At 42.1% G+C, this 17,242-nt stretch overlaps 2 protein-coding genes across 5 annotated transcripts in view; one reads left to right on the forward strand and one right to left on the reverse strand.

Moving 5' to 3' along the window:
• The window catches only part of pcm1 (pericentriolar material 1), a 48,894-nt gene extending 35,772 nt beyond the window's left edge, over positions 1–13,122 (forward strand). For 2 of the 4 annotated variants that reach the window (XM_057843088.1, XM_057843091.1), the window contains 10 exons: positions 1,644–1,778; positions 1,839–2,000; positions 2,065–2,118; positions 7,284–7,386; positions 7,459–7,619; positions 7,677–7,734; positions 7,823–8,019; positions 8,086–8,181; positions 8,245–8,368; positions 10,344–12,720. In XM_057843088.1, coding sequence (XP_057699071.1) covers positions 1,644–1,778; positions 1,839–2,000; positions 2,065–2,118; positions 7,284–7,386; positions 7,459–7,619; positions 7,677–7,734; positions 7,823–8,019; positions 8,086–8,181; positions 8,245–8,368; positions 10,344–10,357 — 1,104 coding nt within the window. In that variant the 3' untranslated portion in view covers positions 10,358–12,720. Of the gene's footprint in view, positions 1–1,643; positions 1,779–1,838; positions 2,001–2,064; positions 2,119–7,283; positions 7,387–7,458; positions 7,620–7,676; positions 7,735–7,822; positions 8,020–8,085; positions 8,182–8,244; positions 8,369–10,343 lie in introns of all 4 variants that reach the window. The other 2 variants (XM_057843089.1, XM_057843090.1) reach the window with 2 other exon arrangements.
• Positions 10,601–17,078, reverse strand: asah1b (N-acylsphingosine amidohydrolase (acid ceramidase) 1b). Its single transcript, XM_057843092.1, has 14 exons — positions 16,746–17,078; positions 16,616–16,662; positions 16,099–16,189; positions 15,943–16,029; positions 15,795–15,873; positions 15,571–15,645; positions 15,350–15,395; positions 14,345–14,489; positions 14,221–14,275; positions 13,977–14,058; positions 13,780–13,911; positions 11,294–11,417; positions 11,149–11,205; positions 10,601–11,076 (listed from the first exon to the last, which is right to left on the reverse strand). Exons 1-14 carry the CDS (start codon positions 16,812–16,814, stop codon positions 10,987–10,989), a joined length of 1,179 nt encoding a protein of 392 aa, XP_057699075.1. The 5' UTR covers positions 16,815–17,078; the 3' UTR covers positions 10,601–10,986.
• Between the last annotated feature and the right edge of the window lie 164 nt (positions 17,079–17,242).

Consider the following 17,242-nt stretch of genomic DNA (forward strand, 5'->3'; position numbering starts at 1 on the left):
ATTAAGGAATTTTTAATCTCATAAATGTTCGTCGCTATTTTTTTAATAGTTCTAATTTTAAAGCAACAGTAGGTCACTTTTCAACCTTGATAAAATATTTTCATAATATTTGTGATATGTCGACCAGTGTTGTTAATAATGGTGCTAGAGAATAACGGCGTTACTTTTTTCAGTAGTGAGTAATCAAATTAATTTTCTCGTCTTTGCAACGCTGTTACCGTTACTGAGGATTTAAAGGCCTGCGTTACTGTGCGTTACTACGTTGGTTGAATGACGCGAGAAAAGTCTGAGAGACACCGACTTGCTTGAGCGCGAGTGGGGAGGAGGGAAGGGACTTGTGACGCCGTTGCAAACGCGATGCTAGGTGTCTCCGATAACACCTGACTGTAGCCGATAGCCTACAAACTACGCCCACGTGATGCTACGGTAGATATCACATGTATATAGAACTAGATGAGAAATGACAGACTCAGCGGCGTCAGCATATGTATAGGGAACTAGATGCGAAATGATCAACTCGCCGGCGTTGGTAAACAGCCGCCATCTTAAAGCAGTAGACTTCTCAGGAAGGCTCTGTTGTAGAGAACCTTCCTAGCGAACCGAAGTAAATTTTTATCTAAAATACTCCTAAATCGGCAAAATCTTGATTTGAATCTATCTTTAAATGATGAAACAGTTTTAAAACTTTAACATGTCAAAAGTAGACAGAAGGGAACTAACGGGAGCAATCTTAACAACTTTAACAGTTGATTCACAACATTAAATGACTTCAAAACATAGCATAGGTTACTATCTAGTTATCGCAATATCCGCAATACCCGTGTCTAGTTAAGTTTAGGGTAAAGAAGAGCTAGGGCCAAGTGTGCCAAAAACCCTTTGAACTATTGTGACCAATGTTTTTTTTTTTTTTTTTTTTTTAATGAGAAAAAAAAACACGAAAAGTAACACCAGTTACTTTGCCAAGTAACTACTTACTCTTACATTGTGGTGACTGAGTTACTAGCTCAATTACTTTTTGAGAGAAGTAATTTGTAACTGTAATTAATTACTTTTTTTAAAGTAAGATTAACAACACTGACGTCGACTGACAACTAATGACACCTCTTGAGGTGGTCTGTATCGCTTTCACTGGCACTAATTAACTTTGAGGAGGGTGGCAGCAATACAGTACAAAATCAAAAATGTATTTTCAACATTGTTATATGCTATTGTTTCGCCACAGCTGGAGTCATGACCTCATTACTATTCAACCTTCACACAACCGCTGAAAACATATTTCGTTCAACCCATCTGCAGCCGACCGGGCGATCAGGATTTTACGACAAAGGCAAAACACTACCGCTTTTGTCCACCTGCATCGCTAAAATCGACCAAAACAGAAAAGTTACCTAGTGTTGCTTATACTCCTGAAATGATCCTTAAAAGTCCCTGAAGTCCTTCACTCCCATTGACAGAGATGTCCACTCCATTTGGTTAGCTTTGTTATATTGTTAAGTGGTAAAATGACAAGCAATCAAAATGTACATGTTTATCATTTTTCCAGAAAAATCATTTTGGTGTCAAAAGTTTCGTTTGCAACTCACTGTCACGGACAAGTCGACATCTATCGTGGTTAATGACTTGAGAAAACCTTCCTCACGTAGGAGAACATGGACGAGGTGTGCACGCCGCAGCTGCTGGCGTCTTTGCGCCGCAAGGTCTTGGCGCTGACGCAGCAGAACGACGAGAGCAAAGAATTTGTGCGATTCTTCCACCGGCAGCTCGGCGGCATCCTGCAGGTACTATCCGCGCCGACGGCCATCGACGCCGCCGAACCCGCTCTGGCTTTTCCCGCGCAGGATTCCCTTAATATGTTTGCGGGCCAAACCCTGAACGAGTGCGGCGAAGATCTCCTGGTGGAGGTGTCGGACATCCTCTTCAACGAACTGGCCTTCTTCCGGCTCATGCGGGATTTGGACCACGGTGTCGCCGGCCAGAAAAGTCATCGTGGCGCTTTGAAGGTCAATAGACAAATGGAATTTTGCCTAAGAATTGTTGTTGACCTGTGGCTTTTCTCCATTTTAGAACGGAACGGCGGAGGAGGTTAGCCCGTCGGCGGCGTCTCGGGATGAAAATAAGGTCTGTGGTTGCGACGAGAGAACATAAAATACGCTTTTTGTTTTGTTTCAAAATTCTATTTTAAGATTCTTCTGCCCCTTTTTTCGCGTGTTTTTATTTTGTTAAAATTGAAAAAAATCTTAGCTATAGTTTCATTCTGGAATTGGAGTGAATCCACTAATCAATAATGAACAAATCTTTTCTTTAGTTTTTTTCATTGCTGAGACCCATATCTTGAAAGTCCACTTTCTCTTTTAAAAAAATGTATTTGTTATACATACCCTCTTTTTTTTTTTTTTTTTTTAAACACCTTTAAAAGTCACGAGTACTGTTTTTAAATGTTATTTGTTAAACAATTAAATAAAAACCTTGAAAATATTTTTTTCATTTATTTTAAACAAACCTTGAGGAAACATCTACTTTTGAGTTTCTCAATATATCATTTTCTTAGTTTCTACATTTATATATTTGTTACATGTACCGTATTTTTCGGACTATAAGTCGTTTTTTTTCATAGTTTGGCTGGGGGTGCGACTAATACTCAGGAGCGACTTATATGTGAAATTATTAACACATCATATCATTTCACATGTTATTTTGGTACTTTGGAGTTACACGGATGGTTTGGTAAACTTGTTAGCATGTTCTTTATGCTATAGTTATCTGAATAACTCTCATTAGCTATGTTACGTTAACATACCGGCCACGTTCACATTTTGTTGCTCATGCATCATGTAACATTATCATACTGTACACTTTTTCAGCATGTTGTTTTATATTATATTTTTATTTTAAATTGCCTTTCAAGATGAAATACCCGTTTTATGTGCTGGATTTTATCAAGTAAATTTCCCCCAAAAATGCGATTTATACTCCGGTGCGACTTATATATGTTTTTTTTCCTCTTCATTGGGCATTTTATGGCTGGTGCGACTTAGACTGAGGTGCGACTTATAGTCCAAAAAAAAAAGGTAGTTGTTTTTACATTTGTCTTACAACATTTTTAAAATAAACCGTGAATATTATATATTTTTATTATTTGATTAATATTCTTGGGGAAAAAAAAAAAACTTTAAAATTTGTATTGGTTTGACACATGCATTAAAGTGCCTGTGACAGCATTAAAAAAATCTTAAATAGCATTATTATTAGGGCTGTCAAACGATTAAAATTTTTAATCGAGTTAATTACAGCTTAAAAATTAATCGCAATTCAAACCATCTATAAAATATGCCATATTTTTCTATGAATTATATATATATTCTGTAAAATAAATTGTTGGAATGGAAAGATAAGACACAAGATGGATATATACATTCAACATACGGTATATAAGGACTGTAGTGGGCATTTCACTCTACTGTCATTTAAATCTGTCTATGCTGTCCTCACTCCGAAGCGTCTACTTTTTCCAAAGCTAGACAGCTAGTGAACGACGCCTTAATAATCAGACTTCTTCTGATTTATTAATAAAATGGCCTCAAACCATTGTCCTCTTTAGAGCGTCGTAAAACTACAAAAAAAAGTACCCAAGCATTGCATTAGCAACAACGTTAGCTTAGCCCGCTATACAGGTTCACTAAGCATAAACAAAAAGCGTCTCATACAAAAAAATATAACATTTCGCTTACTAACATAATATGTACATTCTTTACAACAACCATACTTACGGACAAATCTTGTCCAAGGATCATATAAGCACAACATTACAACGTAGGCATCAGCCCGAGACGTCATGCAGCCATATTGAACTGGCAAGAAAGCAATAAACCATGTCGCAAAGCGACCACAAGAGTTCGCTGTTAGACAGCAGAAAAAACCTTGCTGTAAAACTTACCAACTGCCTGACATGGGACAGTGCGGGACATGTGCGTTAATTGCGTCAAATATTTTAACGTGATTAATTTAAAAAATTAATTACCCGGCGTTAACGCGATAATTTTGACAGCCCTAATTGTTATGTGAATTAGAATCATATTTTGAGACCATTCGACTATATACAACAATTTAGCAAAGGGCAGATGACTAGAAATGAGTCTTTTTATCTGCCGTTTAGCCCCGCCTGTCATTATAGCGCTCTAGCGTCCCCAGCTAGAGGATGACATCGGTAGGGTCACCATTTCATCTGATTTACAATTAAGCCTATTGATGGGGAATTATTCAGAACAAGGAAAATACAACACAGAGCAGCGAAATGTTATCGTTGTTTCAATCTCTCCAATATTTTTACAAGATATTCTTTTTATCTACGTAGTTTTCCCCAACTGCTAAATAAATGGTATGGTCATGAAAAATAACAGTCTCGTGCTAAATGGAATATGAAATATTAAAAATGCATTTATTCAGAATGACATGGCAAAATTATTCCATCATGGTCAAAACTGTCGACTTCTTGCACCTTCCCGAACAGTATTTTATGCCACCGGAGTAAGTTCGGCTTTTGTCATTTCCCTGCCCCCGGCTTCAGAGACAGAGGAAAGAGCGTTATCAAAACAGTAGTCCTGACAGCTGGCGACATGCTAACCTGGCAGGCATGCGAATAGGACCGAGCGGGCTGGATCGGCCAGCCAAACTTGCCGAGGTCGGAACGGGGATTTTGCTCGTGGCCAAGCCAAGGAAAGCGCATTCTAGGCTGGCACGCCTTTATCGGCCGGCGACCATGGTGTGCGACAAGCCACCGCTCATCAGCCGTGTGGCCTTCTCGGTGGCCACCTCCTTATTAAATCGTGTGCCATGATCCCAGTATTTGACATTAGAGGTGGGAATCCTGCTAAACTAAACTACTATTTCAGTATCAAGTTAAAAGTTCAAAACAGTAAATAAAATACTCAATTCTGTATCGGCAGCTTTAAACTACATTTGATTCAATAATTTAATGTTGTGAATCAACTGTTAAAGTTACTAAAATTGCTCCTGTTATTCCATCATTTCCCTTCTGTCTACTTTCAACGTGTAAAAGTTCTAAACCGTTTCATCATTTTAAGATATTCAAGGCAATATTTTGCTGATTTAGGAGTATTTTAGATAAAAAGTTAGTTTTGCTACAACACAGCCTTCCAGAGAAGTCTACTGCTTTAAGATGGCGGCTGTTGACTAACGCCGCCTTCTTCTGTCAATTAGCATCTAGTTCCATATACAGTGCCTTGCAAAAGTATTCGGCCCCCTTGAACCTTGCAACCTATCGCCACATTTCAGGCTTCAAACATAAAGATATAAAATTTTAATTTTTTGTCAAGAATCAACAACAAGTGGGACACAATTGTGAAGTGGAACAAAATTTATTGGATAATTTCAACTTTTTTAACAAATAAAAAACTGAAAAGTGCGGCGTGCAAAATTCTTCGGCCCCCTTGCGTTAATACTTTGTAGCGCCACCTTTTGCTCCAATTACAGCTGCAAGTCGCTTGGGGTATGTTTCTATCAGTTTTGCACATCGAGAGACTGACATTCTTGCCCATTCTTCCTTGCAAAACAGCTCGAGCTCAGTGAGGTTGGATGGAGAGTGTGAACAGCAGTCTTCAGCTCTTTCCACAGATTCTCGATTGGATTCAGGTCTGAACTTTGACTTGGCCATTCTAACACCTGGATAGGTTTATTTTTGAACCATTCCATTGTAGATTTGGCTTTATGTTTTGGATCATTGTCCTGTTGGAAGATAAATCTCCGTCCCAGTCTCAGGTCTTGTGCAGATACCAACAGGTTTTCTTCCAGAATGTTCCTGTATTTGGCTGCATCCATCTTCCCGTCAATTCTAACCATCTTCCCTGTCCCTGCTGAAGAAAAGCAGGCCCAAACCATGATGCCGCCACCACCATGTTTGACAGTGGGGATGGTGTGTTCAGGGTGATGAGCTGTGTTGCTTTTACGCCAAACATATCGTTTTGCATTGTGGCCAAAAAGTTCAATTTTGGTTTCATCTGACCAGAGCACCTTCTTCCACATGTTTGGTGTGTCTCCCAGGTGGCTTGTGGCAAACTTTAAACGAGACTTTTTATGGATATCTTTGAGAAATGGCTTTCTTCTTGCCAGTCTTCCATAAAGGCCAGATTTGTGCAGTGTACGACTGATTGTTGTCCTATGGACAGACTTTCCCACCTCAGCTGTAGATCTCTGCAGTTCATCCAGAGTGATCATGGGCCTCTTGGCTGCATCTCTGATCAGTTTTCTCCTTGTTTGAGAAGAAAGTTTGGAAGGACGGCCGGGTCTTGGTTAGATTTGCAGTGGTCTGATGCTCCTTCCATTTCAATATGATGGCTTGCACAGTGCTCCTTGAGATGTTTAAAGCTTGGGAAATCTTTTTGTATCCAAATCCGGCTTTAAACTTCTCCACAACAGTATCTCGGACCTGCCTGGTGTGTTCCTTGGTTTTCATAATGCTCTCTGCACTTTAAACAGAACCCTGAGACTATCACAGAGCAGGTGCATTTATACGGAGACTTGATTACACACAGGTGGATTCTATTTATCATCATCGGTCATTTAGGACAACATTGGATCATTCAGAGATCCTCACTGAACTTCTGGAGTGAGTTTGCTGCACTGAAAGTAAAGTGGCCGAATAATATTGCACGCCCCACTTTTCAGTTTTTTATTTGTTAAAAAAGTTGAAATTATCCAATAAATGTTGTTCCACTTCACGATTGTGTCCCACTTGTTGTTGATTCTTGACAAAAAAATTAAATTTCACATCTTTATGTTTGAAGCCTGAAATGTGGCGAAAGGTTGCAAGATTCAAGGGGGCCGAATACTTTTGCAAGGCACTGTATATGTGATATCTACTGTAGCATTATGTGGCTGTATGTTTGTAGCAACTAGCAACTGGGCGTTCTTTGTAGCGGCTGTCGGCTGCAGTCAGGTATGATTGTTTTTTCATCTAGCGGCATGAGTTAAACATGATCTCGGTCCGTTCCTCATTGCATCCTGAAGACTGCGCTGACTGTGTTTTAGTTCCGCTTTACCTGGTATTTGGACGTTTGTGTATCGTTCTCGAATCTTCCACGGCCGAATCGCCAATAATCTACGAATCGGAAATTTCGCACGCCTCTACTTCACAAAACATAAAACATGTAGCTTACTTACCTCACAATGGCCCCACAGTCGTGGGACTTGTTTTAGCCGTTATCCGCGGTGAACTGGAACTTTTTGAAAGTTTTCCACCCAAGTCAAATGGACTTTCTCCATTGCAGGAAGAAGATGACCTCACCGAGCAGGCCGCGGCATCCTCTCCGCCGTCGAACGATATGAAAAGCGGAGATGAGGAAAACTTTGGGCCATTGTCGCTTTCCATCAGTAAGCGGACGCTCTCGGAAACACGGTGCCGCTTTGTCGATAAAAAAAGCAAAACCGTTTTCTTCCATCGAGGGCTTTCAGAGTCCGAGAGCCGAGCCCTCGACAACTACGGCAGCGGCGAGGACGAAAACGAGGAGGAGGAGCGGGAGCCGGACGGCTTCCGGGCCGGGCCCGCCGACGTCCAGACTTCTTTGCAGGCGGCGGCGGAAGCTCCGCCGCCGTGTGACCGAGAGGTGGGTAAATTGTCGCGCTTGAAATCGGGCCGCACGTGACGTTGTCTTGTCCCGCAGGAACAATTGGACAACGAAAGCCAAGAAAAGCATCTGAATCCGGGCGACGACGATAACGGTGGGGGCGCGTTTCTTTTTTTTTCCTGGCGACAGCATTTATTTTTGTAGCATGACGGGGATAGAATTTCTTCCTTTTTCGCTCCTAGAAAAGAGCAGCGAGAGGTCCGTCACGCCTCCGGCCGAAGACCGACCCGCCGAGGCGGCGGACCCCGACCCGGAGGAGACCTCGGCGGGCGGCCCTCCGCCGGAAAGCGGCGGCGGCTCCGAAATTCCCGCCTTCCCGAAAGACTCGGACGCCGCCGGCACTCCCGACACGGAATCCCCCGTCATGATCAACGTGGACGTAAGCGGCGCCGAGAAAAATGCCCGTATTTCAAATAGGACGAGTAAGGAGCCGGGTCGCTCGCAGGAAGCGGCGTCCGGCAGCAGCGGCCACAGGACGTCGGACGAAGACGACTTTGTGCGCGTGGACGAGCCTCCCGCCCAGCTCGCCGTCACCTGCCAGGTATCCAGAAATATATCGATAAAGAAACGGACCGACTGACCGATCCGAGCGATCGATCGGCAGGAGGAGCTTCAGAGGAGGATCCGGGACGAGCGGTGCGCCAACGACCTACGTGTGGAAATCCTCCACGATCAGGCGCAAACGCCAATGGACCTGGTGGGAAATGATCAGCATCTCAAGGAGCCAGGTAGGGGAAAAAATGGTTTAAATGGTTAATGTATTTATTTAACAAAACAGTTTGGCGCACTAGACGTCCAATCCATTGGCAGGACTACACATCAAATGGATTGGACGTCTGTTAGTGGAAGAATTGATGGTAGAAGCATGAAAAGAGCTTTCACTGCCCCTACCAAACATGGCCGCCCTGGGGCCACGGTCCCATCAGAGTTGGAACAATCTGCTATTTACTCAGTGGTTGCCATTAATGGCACTAGACATCCAATCGAGGACAGTAGGGGCAAAACACTGGCACATTTTCAGGTTGCTCAAATGGTTCCCACCAACTTTTAAGCAACCTTATTTGCATTATATCATGAGTTCAGTTATTTAAATTGTCTTCCGATATGTCGTAAGGATAGAATTGAGCCGACCATTATTAACCCCTTCAGACCTAAGCATGCTGCTGAAGGACATGACCCGTTCGCGTCTCTCAACCAATAAGTACACTGAATTCAGTTGCTATTGCCACTTCTGGGAGATGATCGGATGAAACTTTATTGATTGAAATCATATCGTGATTTGCTATTTTAGGCTCTTTGAAAATTGCTGACCAATGCAACCTGAAAAAGGATAACGTAAAGTAAGCCAGTTCCAAAAAATCCATTATTAGATGCATCATGATTCGATTACCATTCATAAAGGTTAAAGAACGATGATTTTCCCTAATAACTTTGACAGCCGCTCGTAGCGGAACGAAATTCAAGACACGTCTGCCGCCCGGACACTTTTAACGGACGTATGCACAACGTTATGATGGGTGCTGCCGGTTACTGAGCAAGAGATTTACTCCTTTTCAAAAGAAAAATTTGTGTATAAAACAGGCAGGGACCCGGCCGTCGCGCTTCTGTGCGCAAGTTATTTTTTTAGAGCCAGAGGGGAAGAGAGATAGTTAATTGCTCCACGTCTTTCAGTTGTCCAACAGTAGGTTCAAGTCATGTTAATTGAAAAAGAGGTGAGTCCACGAACCCTCTGTTTAGCCTTGTTATTTTTGAGACGTTAACAGTTACACACAACAGTTGTACAAAAGTTACTCAATATGCAGAACGTGTTTAAAAAAAACGATTAAGTAAAGCGTTAACACTACAAACATGCAAAATAATACAGAAATCTGTGAAAAAAAGTATATTGGTGAAAAGAAGTCTAATTTCTAAAGACACTTTGTTTGTTTCCAGAAACTGGAAGTAATTCCACCAGTGTACAGCTAATGCTTTTGCACCTTCTTGTGAAAAAGAGCATCTCAAGGTCAGCTGTGTGTTGTATAGGCATGTTGAGAAATAAGTACTGCCTTTAAAATGGTTAATTTTTTTTTGCACTTTCTTGTTAAAAAAAAAAAAAAGCAGTTTAAGGGTAGCTTTTTGTTGTAAGGGCATGTTTCCATCGTTGCTATTGAATCATTAGGATAATTAAAATACAATGCATCGATAACCGTGATCAATGTCAATTCCGTGATCATCGTTCAATAATTGAATCGTGGGGTGCCTAAGATGGCACACCTCTACTGCATGTGAAGGTGAATGGCTTTACCTTGCTGGTGTTAAACTGGTCTTTTGGACGTCCACACAAGTTGATCCATTGTTCAAAGAGTTTTTGGCATCGGGAAACCTCATATGTCGTAATGTCTTGAGTCGGTTCTACAAGTTCCATTGCAGCAGTGTTTACTCTGCATGTTCTTTTTTGAAACATTTCTGGCAGAAAACAAACAGTACTAGCATGGGTTGTATGTGAGCGCGCTTCTATGTTGACCCCCTTCCAGTTTACAATGGTGACGTCACGCAGTCTAAAAATAGCATTCGTGCGGTACGCCATTGATGGCTGAAGCATGAAAAGACCTTACAGGGCGGCCATGTTGGATATTCCCATCCAACATTAAAATGGGAGTCTTAACTGTCAAAGCGAGATACGTCCTGCCAATTGTTCTTTGTGTGTGTGTGTGTGTGTTTCAGAATGTGCCGACTGAGTCAAGTGCGAGCATCAGGATTGTTTTAACATGTTGTCAACTTTCTCATTAAAGGTTTTTAGGGTTTAGCCTGTTACTTGTTAGTGTCTTATGTTAGATGTGAATTGGAAAGATTTGTATTGTTCTACAAACTGACGTTATGACTGTTACCTTTGCATTAAAAGGGCAGCTGTTATTCCCTCACCTCAAATACATGTATGGTGTTTTTTCCCCCCACTGCTTGAAACACTCTGGAAGAAACAATCATGAGTACCAGTACTCTTTTATTAGTCATTGGAAAAATAAGCAGTATGTATTATTTGTGAAATGTTTGACATTGCACAACCCTTTACATCCCATAACATTCATTAGCAAAATATCCTATTAAAACGCCATTGACGACGATAGGCATCTAATCGTGCGGCTCTGAAGTTGAGCGCACAAGTAGACGTCCAACCCAGCACTCCCTTCAAATGGATCGGACGAGGCAGGCAACAAGTAGATTAATCTAAAGACTCACAAAGAAGCAGCTGCGCTTGCTGGTCACAACAGGTCATTTTTGTTGAAAGCGAGCCATGTGTTCAACTCAAAATCAAAGTCTTGGGATCAGTTGACTGTTTCTACTGGATTGTGGAAAGGTGAGAAACGCTTCACCAGGGCATGCAAGGGCTGGGGCAGTCGCGGATGTACGACTCCAGCGTGCCCGACGACACTTGCATCAACGTGGTGTACGTCGTCAGCTGTCGGCGAGAAAGATGTCAATTCAGGAGCGTGTGTTAGAAAAAAAAAAAAAAAAAGACAAAACTACTCACCTTGTTGAGTACGGGCTTTGTGGACAGCACGTCGTATATCGTCTTCATGGATATTTTCTAAAATAAAAATCACTTATTTGATATAGCATGGAAATATATTTTTGAAAGGAGTTTTGACACTTTGCAACGATTGGTTGTCACTCACGGCCTGCGAAGTGGCGTTCATGCACTTGACGGCGGGCGTGCGTCGATCGTCCAGGAAGAGCGGCTCCTTCCAGTGGTCGTAGTTGGTCTCCAGGACGAACCAGCGGCCCAGCTTCAGATCGATCCTTCCATTTAAAATCGGGTGATAAAAGGATTCAAGTTGTGTCGAGAGAGTCCTAATTATGACATGACACTAGGCATGTGCCGTGGCAGGTTTACCGTGGTTTCAAAACCACTAAAATTTTGCGTACAGTATTAGCTGTTTTTTAATGTCCCAAATGGAGCGGGAGTGCTCACCTCTCCCTCCTCTGGTTGTTGCTATGTCCTTCAGTGACAATACTCCGTGCCAAAGAGTAAAGTTGACAAAATGGCTGAAGGTGGTGAGCTGTTTTCCCGTCATAAAATCGCTGTATGGGAGTATTTTGATTACAGCACGAGGAGGAAGGACATTCACCGTCAAGACTTGCTTGCGGAGGGTGTCTGCAAGTGTGTGTGTGTGTGGGGGGGCTACACCTCAAACTTGATTTCACATTTACGTGACCATCATCAGTCACTTTATACAAAATTGAAGTAAACGCTGTCATTTACGTTTCCCACCAGCTACGAGAGTATTTAGTGTGTCTAGCGACAGTAAAATACTATGACGTCACATAATAGTCACATAAATAAGCTTGTTAACGAGGCAGAGAACGTGGCTGGTTAGCATGCCAAGACAGCTAACCGGGTTCCTCTTGAAAGACACGGTAGCTTTTCTCGTAGGCGCCGTCTGTTTGCATTATTCTAACACTTAATATAATCAGTCAGGGAATAGTATTATTTCTCGTATTTACCAATCCACTGTATTAGTCTAACACACCCAATATAAAATAAATAGCACTTATACCATAGTTTAAGGAAAACAAGCAGAATATAGGACATAAGAGACACATGACGCCTTCTTATCACGGAAGCCCAACGTGTGCGCCATGCAACTGACTGAGCAAGATTGACACTGACAAGCCCACTTCTGCACCACCAACTCTCGAAATCAGTTCTCCCGGACAGTCCAGAACAAATGGCAGGATGACATGTCCCAACAAGGAACACCGGAGAACACCCGATATCGCGACTGACAAGACTCCAAGAGCCCCTTTGACGCTGAGGTGGCAAAATCCACAACCCTCGTTGCCATGACAACGGTAACTCCCGAATCCTGTCCTATCCACAAACAGACAATAATCTCAACGCCCAAACACATCGTTCCTTCCTCTGTCCACAGCCCGCTGCGCGAGAGCCTTCAAAAAGAATGTTTAACTAATCGTTGTCATTTTTTCCTCAGGTACCTTTTGTTGACTTGTGATATGGTGACCTTGGATCCTCGCTTGGGTCCCTCGGTGTTGTATGATTGCTGTCGACCTGAATAAATTGTCAACTTGTGCTTCGAAGCCTTTTTCCAGCGTTCAAAATGGACTCAGTACAAGGGGTTAAGACGGAGGTAAACGCGCAGAGTTTGGCCTTTTGGCCGGGTTGTTGGAATGCGCCAGCACGGTTCCGGCAATCTGGCTAAAAGATCAGATTCCTTCACGATAAAAAAGCTACCTCTGGATCAGGTCGGCTCTTTTTCCAGTCTTTCTCAGCCCTCAACACTCAAGCAATCTCTTTAACTGAACATTTGTATGTTCTTCCACATTTTTACCAGTAAATTTGGCACTTGGGATATAATTTTCGGACAGAATTGGTAGGTTTAGCTCAGTAAACATCTTGTTCGTACACTAGTAGTATGATTTAGAGTTTGACCCGCCTAGCAACAGTTGCTAACGTCATGAATATAAATGAGCAAAGGTGACGTATTACGTGCCGTATGCTATTTGCAAATATGTTTTGAAAAATTTTTAAAATCCTGTTCCATGGAATTTTTTTTTTTAAACCCGTACACACATTTTCCACAGTATTTTTGCTTAAGGCCATCATACCATTAAAATCTCATACCGGCACATGCCTACATCATGACACTGCCATCAGCAGTAATGAACGCTCATGACATGCTCATTAAGTGTTATCCGGGAAATTTTGTCACTCCAGTCCGCATCTTTTACATCTATTCAAAAGTGACAATGAATTTGCCGGATCACACTTAATGACATGTGTCATAACATTCATTAATGGTCACGCATGGTCTTACGAAGAGCTTTCATCACCCTTACCAACATGGCTCCCTCATTGGTAAGGGGCAACATTCCCGTCAAAGTAATAACTAGCTTATTCTTGAAAGAGCGGCATCTGCTATTGACTCATTGCTGTGCTCGAAATCCACTCCATTTGATGTGGGACGGATGGCAATAATTTGCTGCCACCCGACCACTTTAAATGAATTGGACATCTACTAACGATATGTTCATTTCAATGGACGACGGAAGCACGAAAAGAGCTTTCATGGCCCCTACCAAAATGGTCTCGTGGCAGCCATGTTGGTAGATGCCACGCTCCCCAAACGGATAGGACTCTTACTCTAGGATGTCCAGACTGGTGATTCTGGATCTGGTGATGATGCAGGCTTGCCCCGTGGCGTTCCCTCCCAGGATGAAGTAAGCGGGCGCCAGAAGCTTAGTCTGTGCCAAACGGAACTTGGCCTCCTCGTAGCTACGACGGCAAAAGCAACGGGTCAGCAAAAGCCCCGAACGCTCACCCGATGGGCGGGGATCAACCTGGTAGCGTTCTCCAGCACGGAGCGCGTCAGGAAGCTCATCCACATTTCGTCTCGCTTTCCCAGGATCCACTCCAAGATTCCTACAAATCAAAATGAAGAGCGCAACCTTGTGAGAAAGAAAAAGTTCATAGTTGTAATTTTGTGAGGAAATAATGGATTAGGGTCATTTGACACACAAAAATGGTCACCGCAACAGACGAGACATCCATTGACTATTCAAGCCAAGAATAAAAGCAACTGACCGATGTATCCTCCGTCCAAACTGAAGCGTTCGTTCATGGTGAGGGTGAAGACGTTCTGCGAAAACAAGCCGACATTAGGAAAAGTCCACACGCCGCTCTTTCGGCCACGGCGGCGCATATTTACCGGCTTGATGCCGGTCAGCATGCCCACGTAACCGGCAAAGTTGGTGGACTTGAAGACGGTTTTGTTGTTCCTCCGGAAGTCCACGTTGACCACTAACGGCTTCAGCAGCTCGCTTACCACCCAAGATTTGTTCTTTGCGTCCCAGCTGACAAAAAAAAAGAATCGTTCTAACGCGGTCGGTGGCAATGAAAGTGAACAAGTTCTCAATAGTTTGTTCCTCATGGATGCATTTGATAGATTCATCTGTCAACTCATTCTAACATGTACGTGGAACCAAGACATGATCATAGTCGATGAAGGTGTCCATGATAGATTCAGCCAACAAAAAAACAAAAAAAACAAACACTTTAGCCATGAATCTATGGATGACCAGGGGTCTGTTTTGTCATGAAAAACAAGCTGGATAGCGGCTCTCGAGGACCGGACTTAGCATAGATAAGGATTTTTTTTTTTTTTTTGCAATTAATCAATGGATGTGATAGCTTAATCAGTTGCGCAGCCCAAATAAAGCCCGATTAGTCTCATTTTGAGATGAATCTGCATTCTCAGTCCTTGACAATAACAATCATTTACATTGTATGAGTTAATGATAAATGAAACAATTTTGCACTTCAATGATGATTTGATAGATGAATATATCAACTCATTTACCGATGAGTCTCATTTTGTAGATTTAAATGTTTTTGTCACTAGTAGACTCGTAGTGAAAATGTCAGAGAACGGAGTTATACAATAGTACCTCTACTTACGAAATTAATTGGTTCTGGAAGTAGTTTCGTAACTTGAAATATCTGTAAGTAGAGGTACTACTATACTATCAAAAATGCTATCAAGTAAGTATCCATATCTAGTTGAAGAACTTTGAAGTTGAAAACCAATTTTTTGCTCAAGTATGCACCTTGCATAGCCAGAAAACACGTGAAGGCTTTTACGACACCGCCGCCATCTGCTGGCCTCAGTGGGGCACTGCCCCTATTTACCCCAAAAGAAAACGAGTGCTCTTACCCCATAAATAATCCAAAATCCAGGTTGCGACCGTGCACCAAATTTCCTGTCAACGTACAAAAATATTTTCTGAGAGAATATTGCGTGACATCCAATCAAGTGCCTTTTTTATTTCATCATTTTACTGTGTTACTAGTAGACAATCGGTCATTCATTGCCAAACCTCCATGGATTGACGTCTACGGCAGCCAAGTTAAATTCGAGTTAAGGGCTTAACTGACCTTTAGTGTCCTCCGCGACGACTGAGGTGCAAACGGTGAACACCTCGTAGAAGATGTTAAATAGGACCACCTCACCTACGAAAGAATTTTAAAAGATATAACGGCAAAAATTTAGAAAAAAAAATAATGGATAGCACTACAACTTGCAATATTACATCAAGTTGCGGAAAACCGTCATCTAACGAGAAAGAGTGAAAAGTGGAAATTATTAAATAAGCACTTACCAAGAGGAACTCCCGAAGCTGTCGCTATCCCTTTAATTTCATCCCCGAACGGGTACGGGAGCGTGTCGACCATCAAAGGCTGCCGTGCGACACCCAAACATATTCATCTGATATAATCCCTTCCAGGTACGAAAGAATAGGTACTCACTAGAGCGACGTCCACCAGCTCGATGAGCTTCCCGCCGGGGACGAAGGCGTCGGCCAGGTCTCGGATGGCCTGAATCATGGTCACCAACTTGGATGCAAACATCACACATTAACAGTAGTACTCATACTACAATGACAATGATGAAAAGTGGTCCACCTGTGTCTTTTTGTCTGCGATGACGCCATTCCATCGCTCCTTGGGAGGCAAATCCAGGTTTACGGTATACCAACTCACAGCACCTTTAAATCTGAATGACATTTGGGATGACAACAACAATTTGTTGTTTGTTTTGTTTTTTTAAACAGGCCATGGACAAATCGATCGTAGCTTCAATTCACTTTTTTTATCATTTGGAATATTGTCATTTTTAATTTTCTTATGTAGTAACCTTAATGTTGCCTTCAGGTGTCCTGAAAAGTCCACCTGTAATTTCTAACTTTATATCCAAGTCTTCTAGATTATATTGTCATGTGCATATCCTCCAATGATCAAGCCTAATTCTAAACGTCATTTCAACAACAGTAATAACTTTTAAATAACAACTCCAGCAACATTTAACGACATACAAATGAACGAACTGTAGTCCAAAAGTTACACAAGCTAGTTAACGTCGTGGCGTTTTGAAAAATGACATTAGCACATTCTTTTTTAAAATGATATGTATTGGACTTACGTGGGCCCATTTGGAGGATACATTCCCGTCCGACAGTCTTCGGTATACTGTAAACAATTCGATGTTTCAGTTAACGATTGCTTCACACTTTATTTTAGCGAGGCAGAAAACCCACATAAAGGTAACTTACCGGCGGGATAAACTGTGACGACGCGGCTGCACAAAAAGCAGCTAAAATAAGATAAAAGTAGCGGGCCATTTTGTGCAAACTTGCCAGCAAAATAGGAAAAATGTTTCAAATCAATACACGAGAAGGGCCTGCTTCTGTTTTTCTTGTCACGCAACGCCAATTTATGCTCTTCTCAGGGGGGACGCGGAAGTCGACAAATGCCAATGAACTTTTTTTCTACATAAAATTACAGAACGTAAACAGTTGGGTTGCAATACGTAAATTATTATAATTATTCTTTAGTTTAGGGGGAAAAAAGGACTGATATTTGCAACTAAACTTGTAACTGTTTTCATTAAAACCCCTTCAATCAATGGTTCCTTCCACACGGAAGTAGATCTTGTGACGACAAGCGGGTGTTACAAAGTATTATAAGCGATTATATCAAAACCACATAACATAACCTGAAATTGATCATTGTAGATTGTTAAAACCTTTAGAACTTCACCGCGCTTACA

This window comes from Corythoichthys intestinalis, chromosome 8 (genome assembly GCF_030265065.1).
Source record: "Corythoichthys intestinalis isolate RoL2023-P3 chromosome 8, ASM3026506v1, whole genome shotgun sequence".
NCBI classification, from domain to species: domain Eukaryota; kingdom Metazoa; phylum Chordata; class Actinopteri; order Syngnathiformes; family Syngnathidae; genus Corythoichthys; species Corythoichthys intestinalis.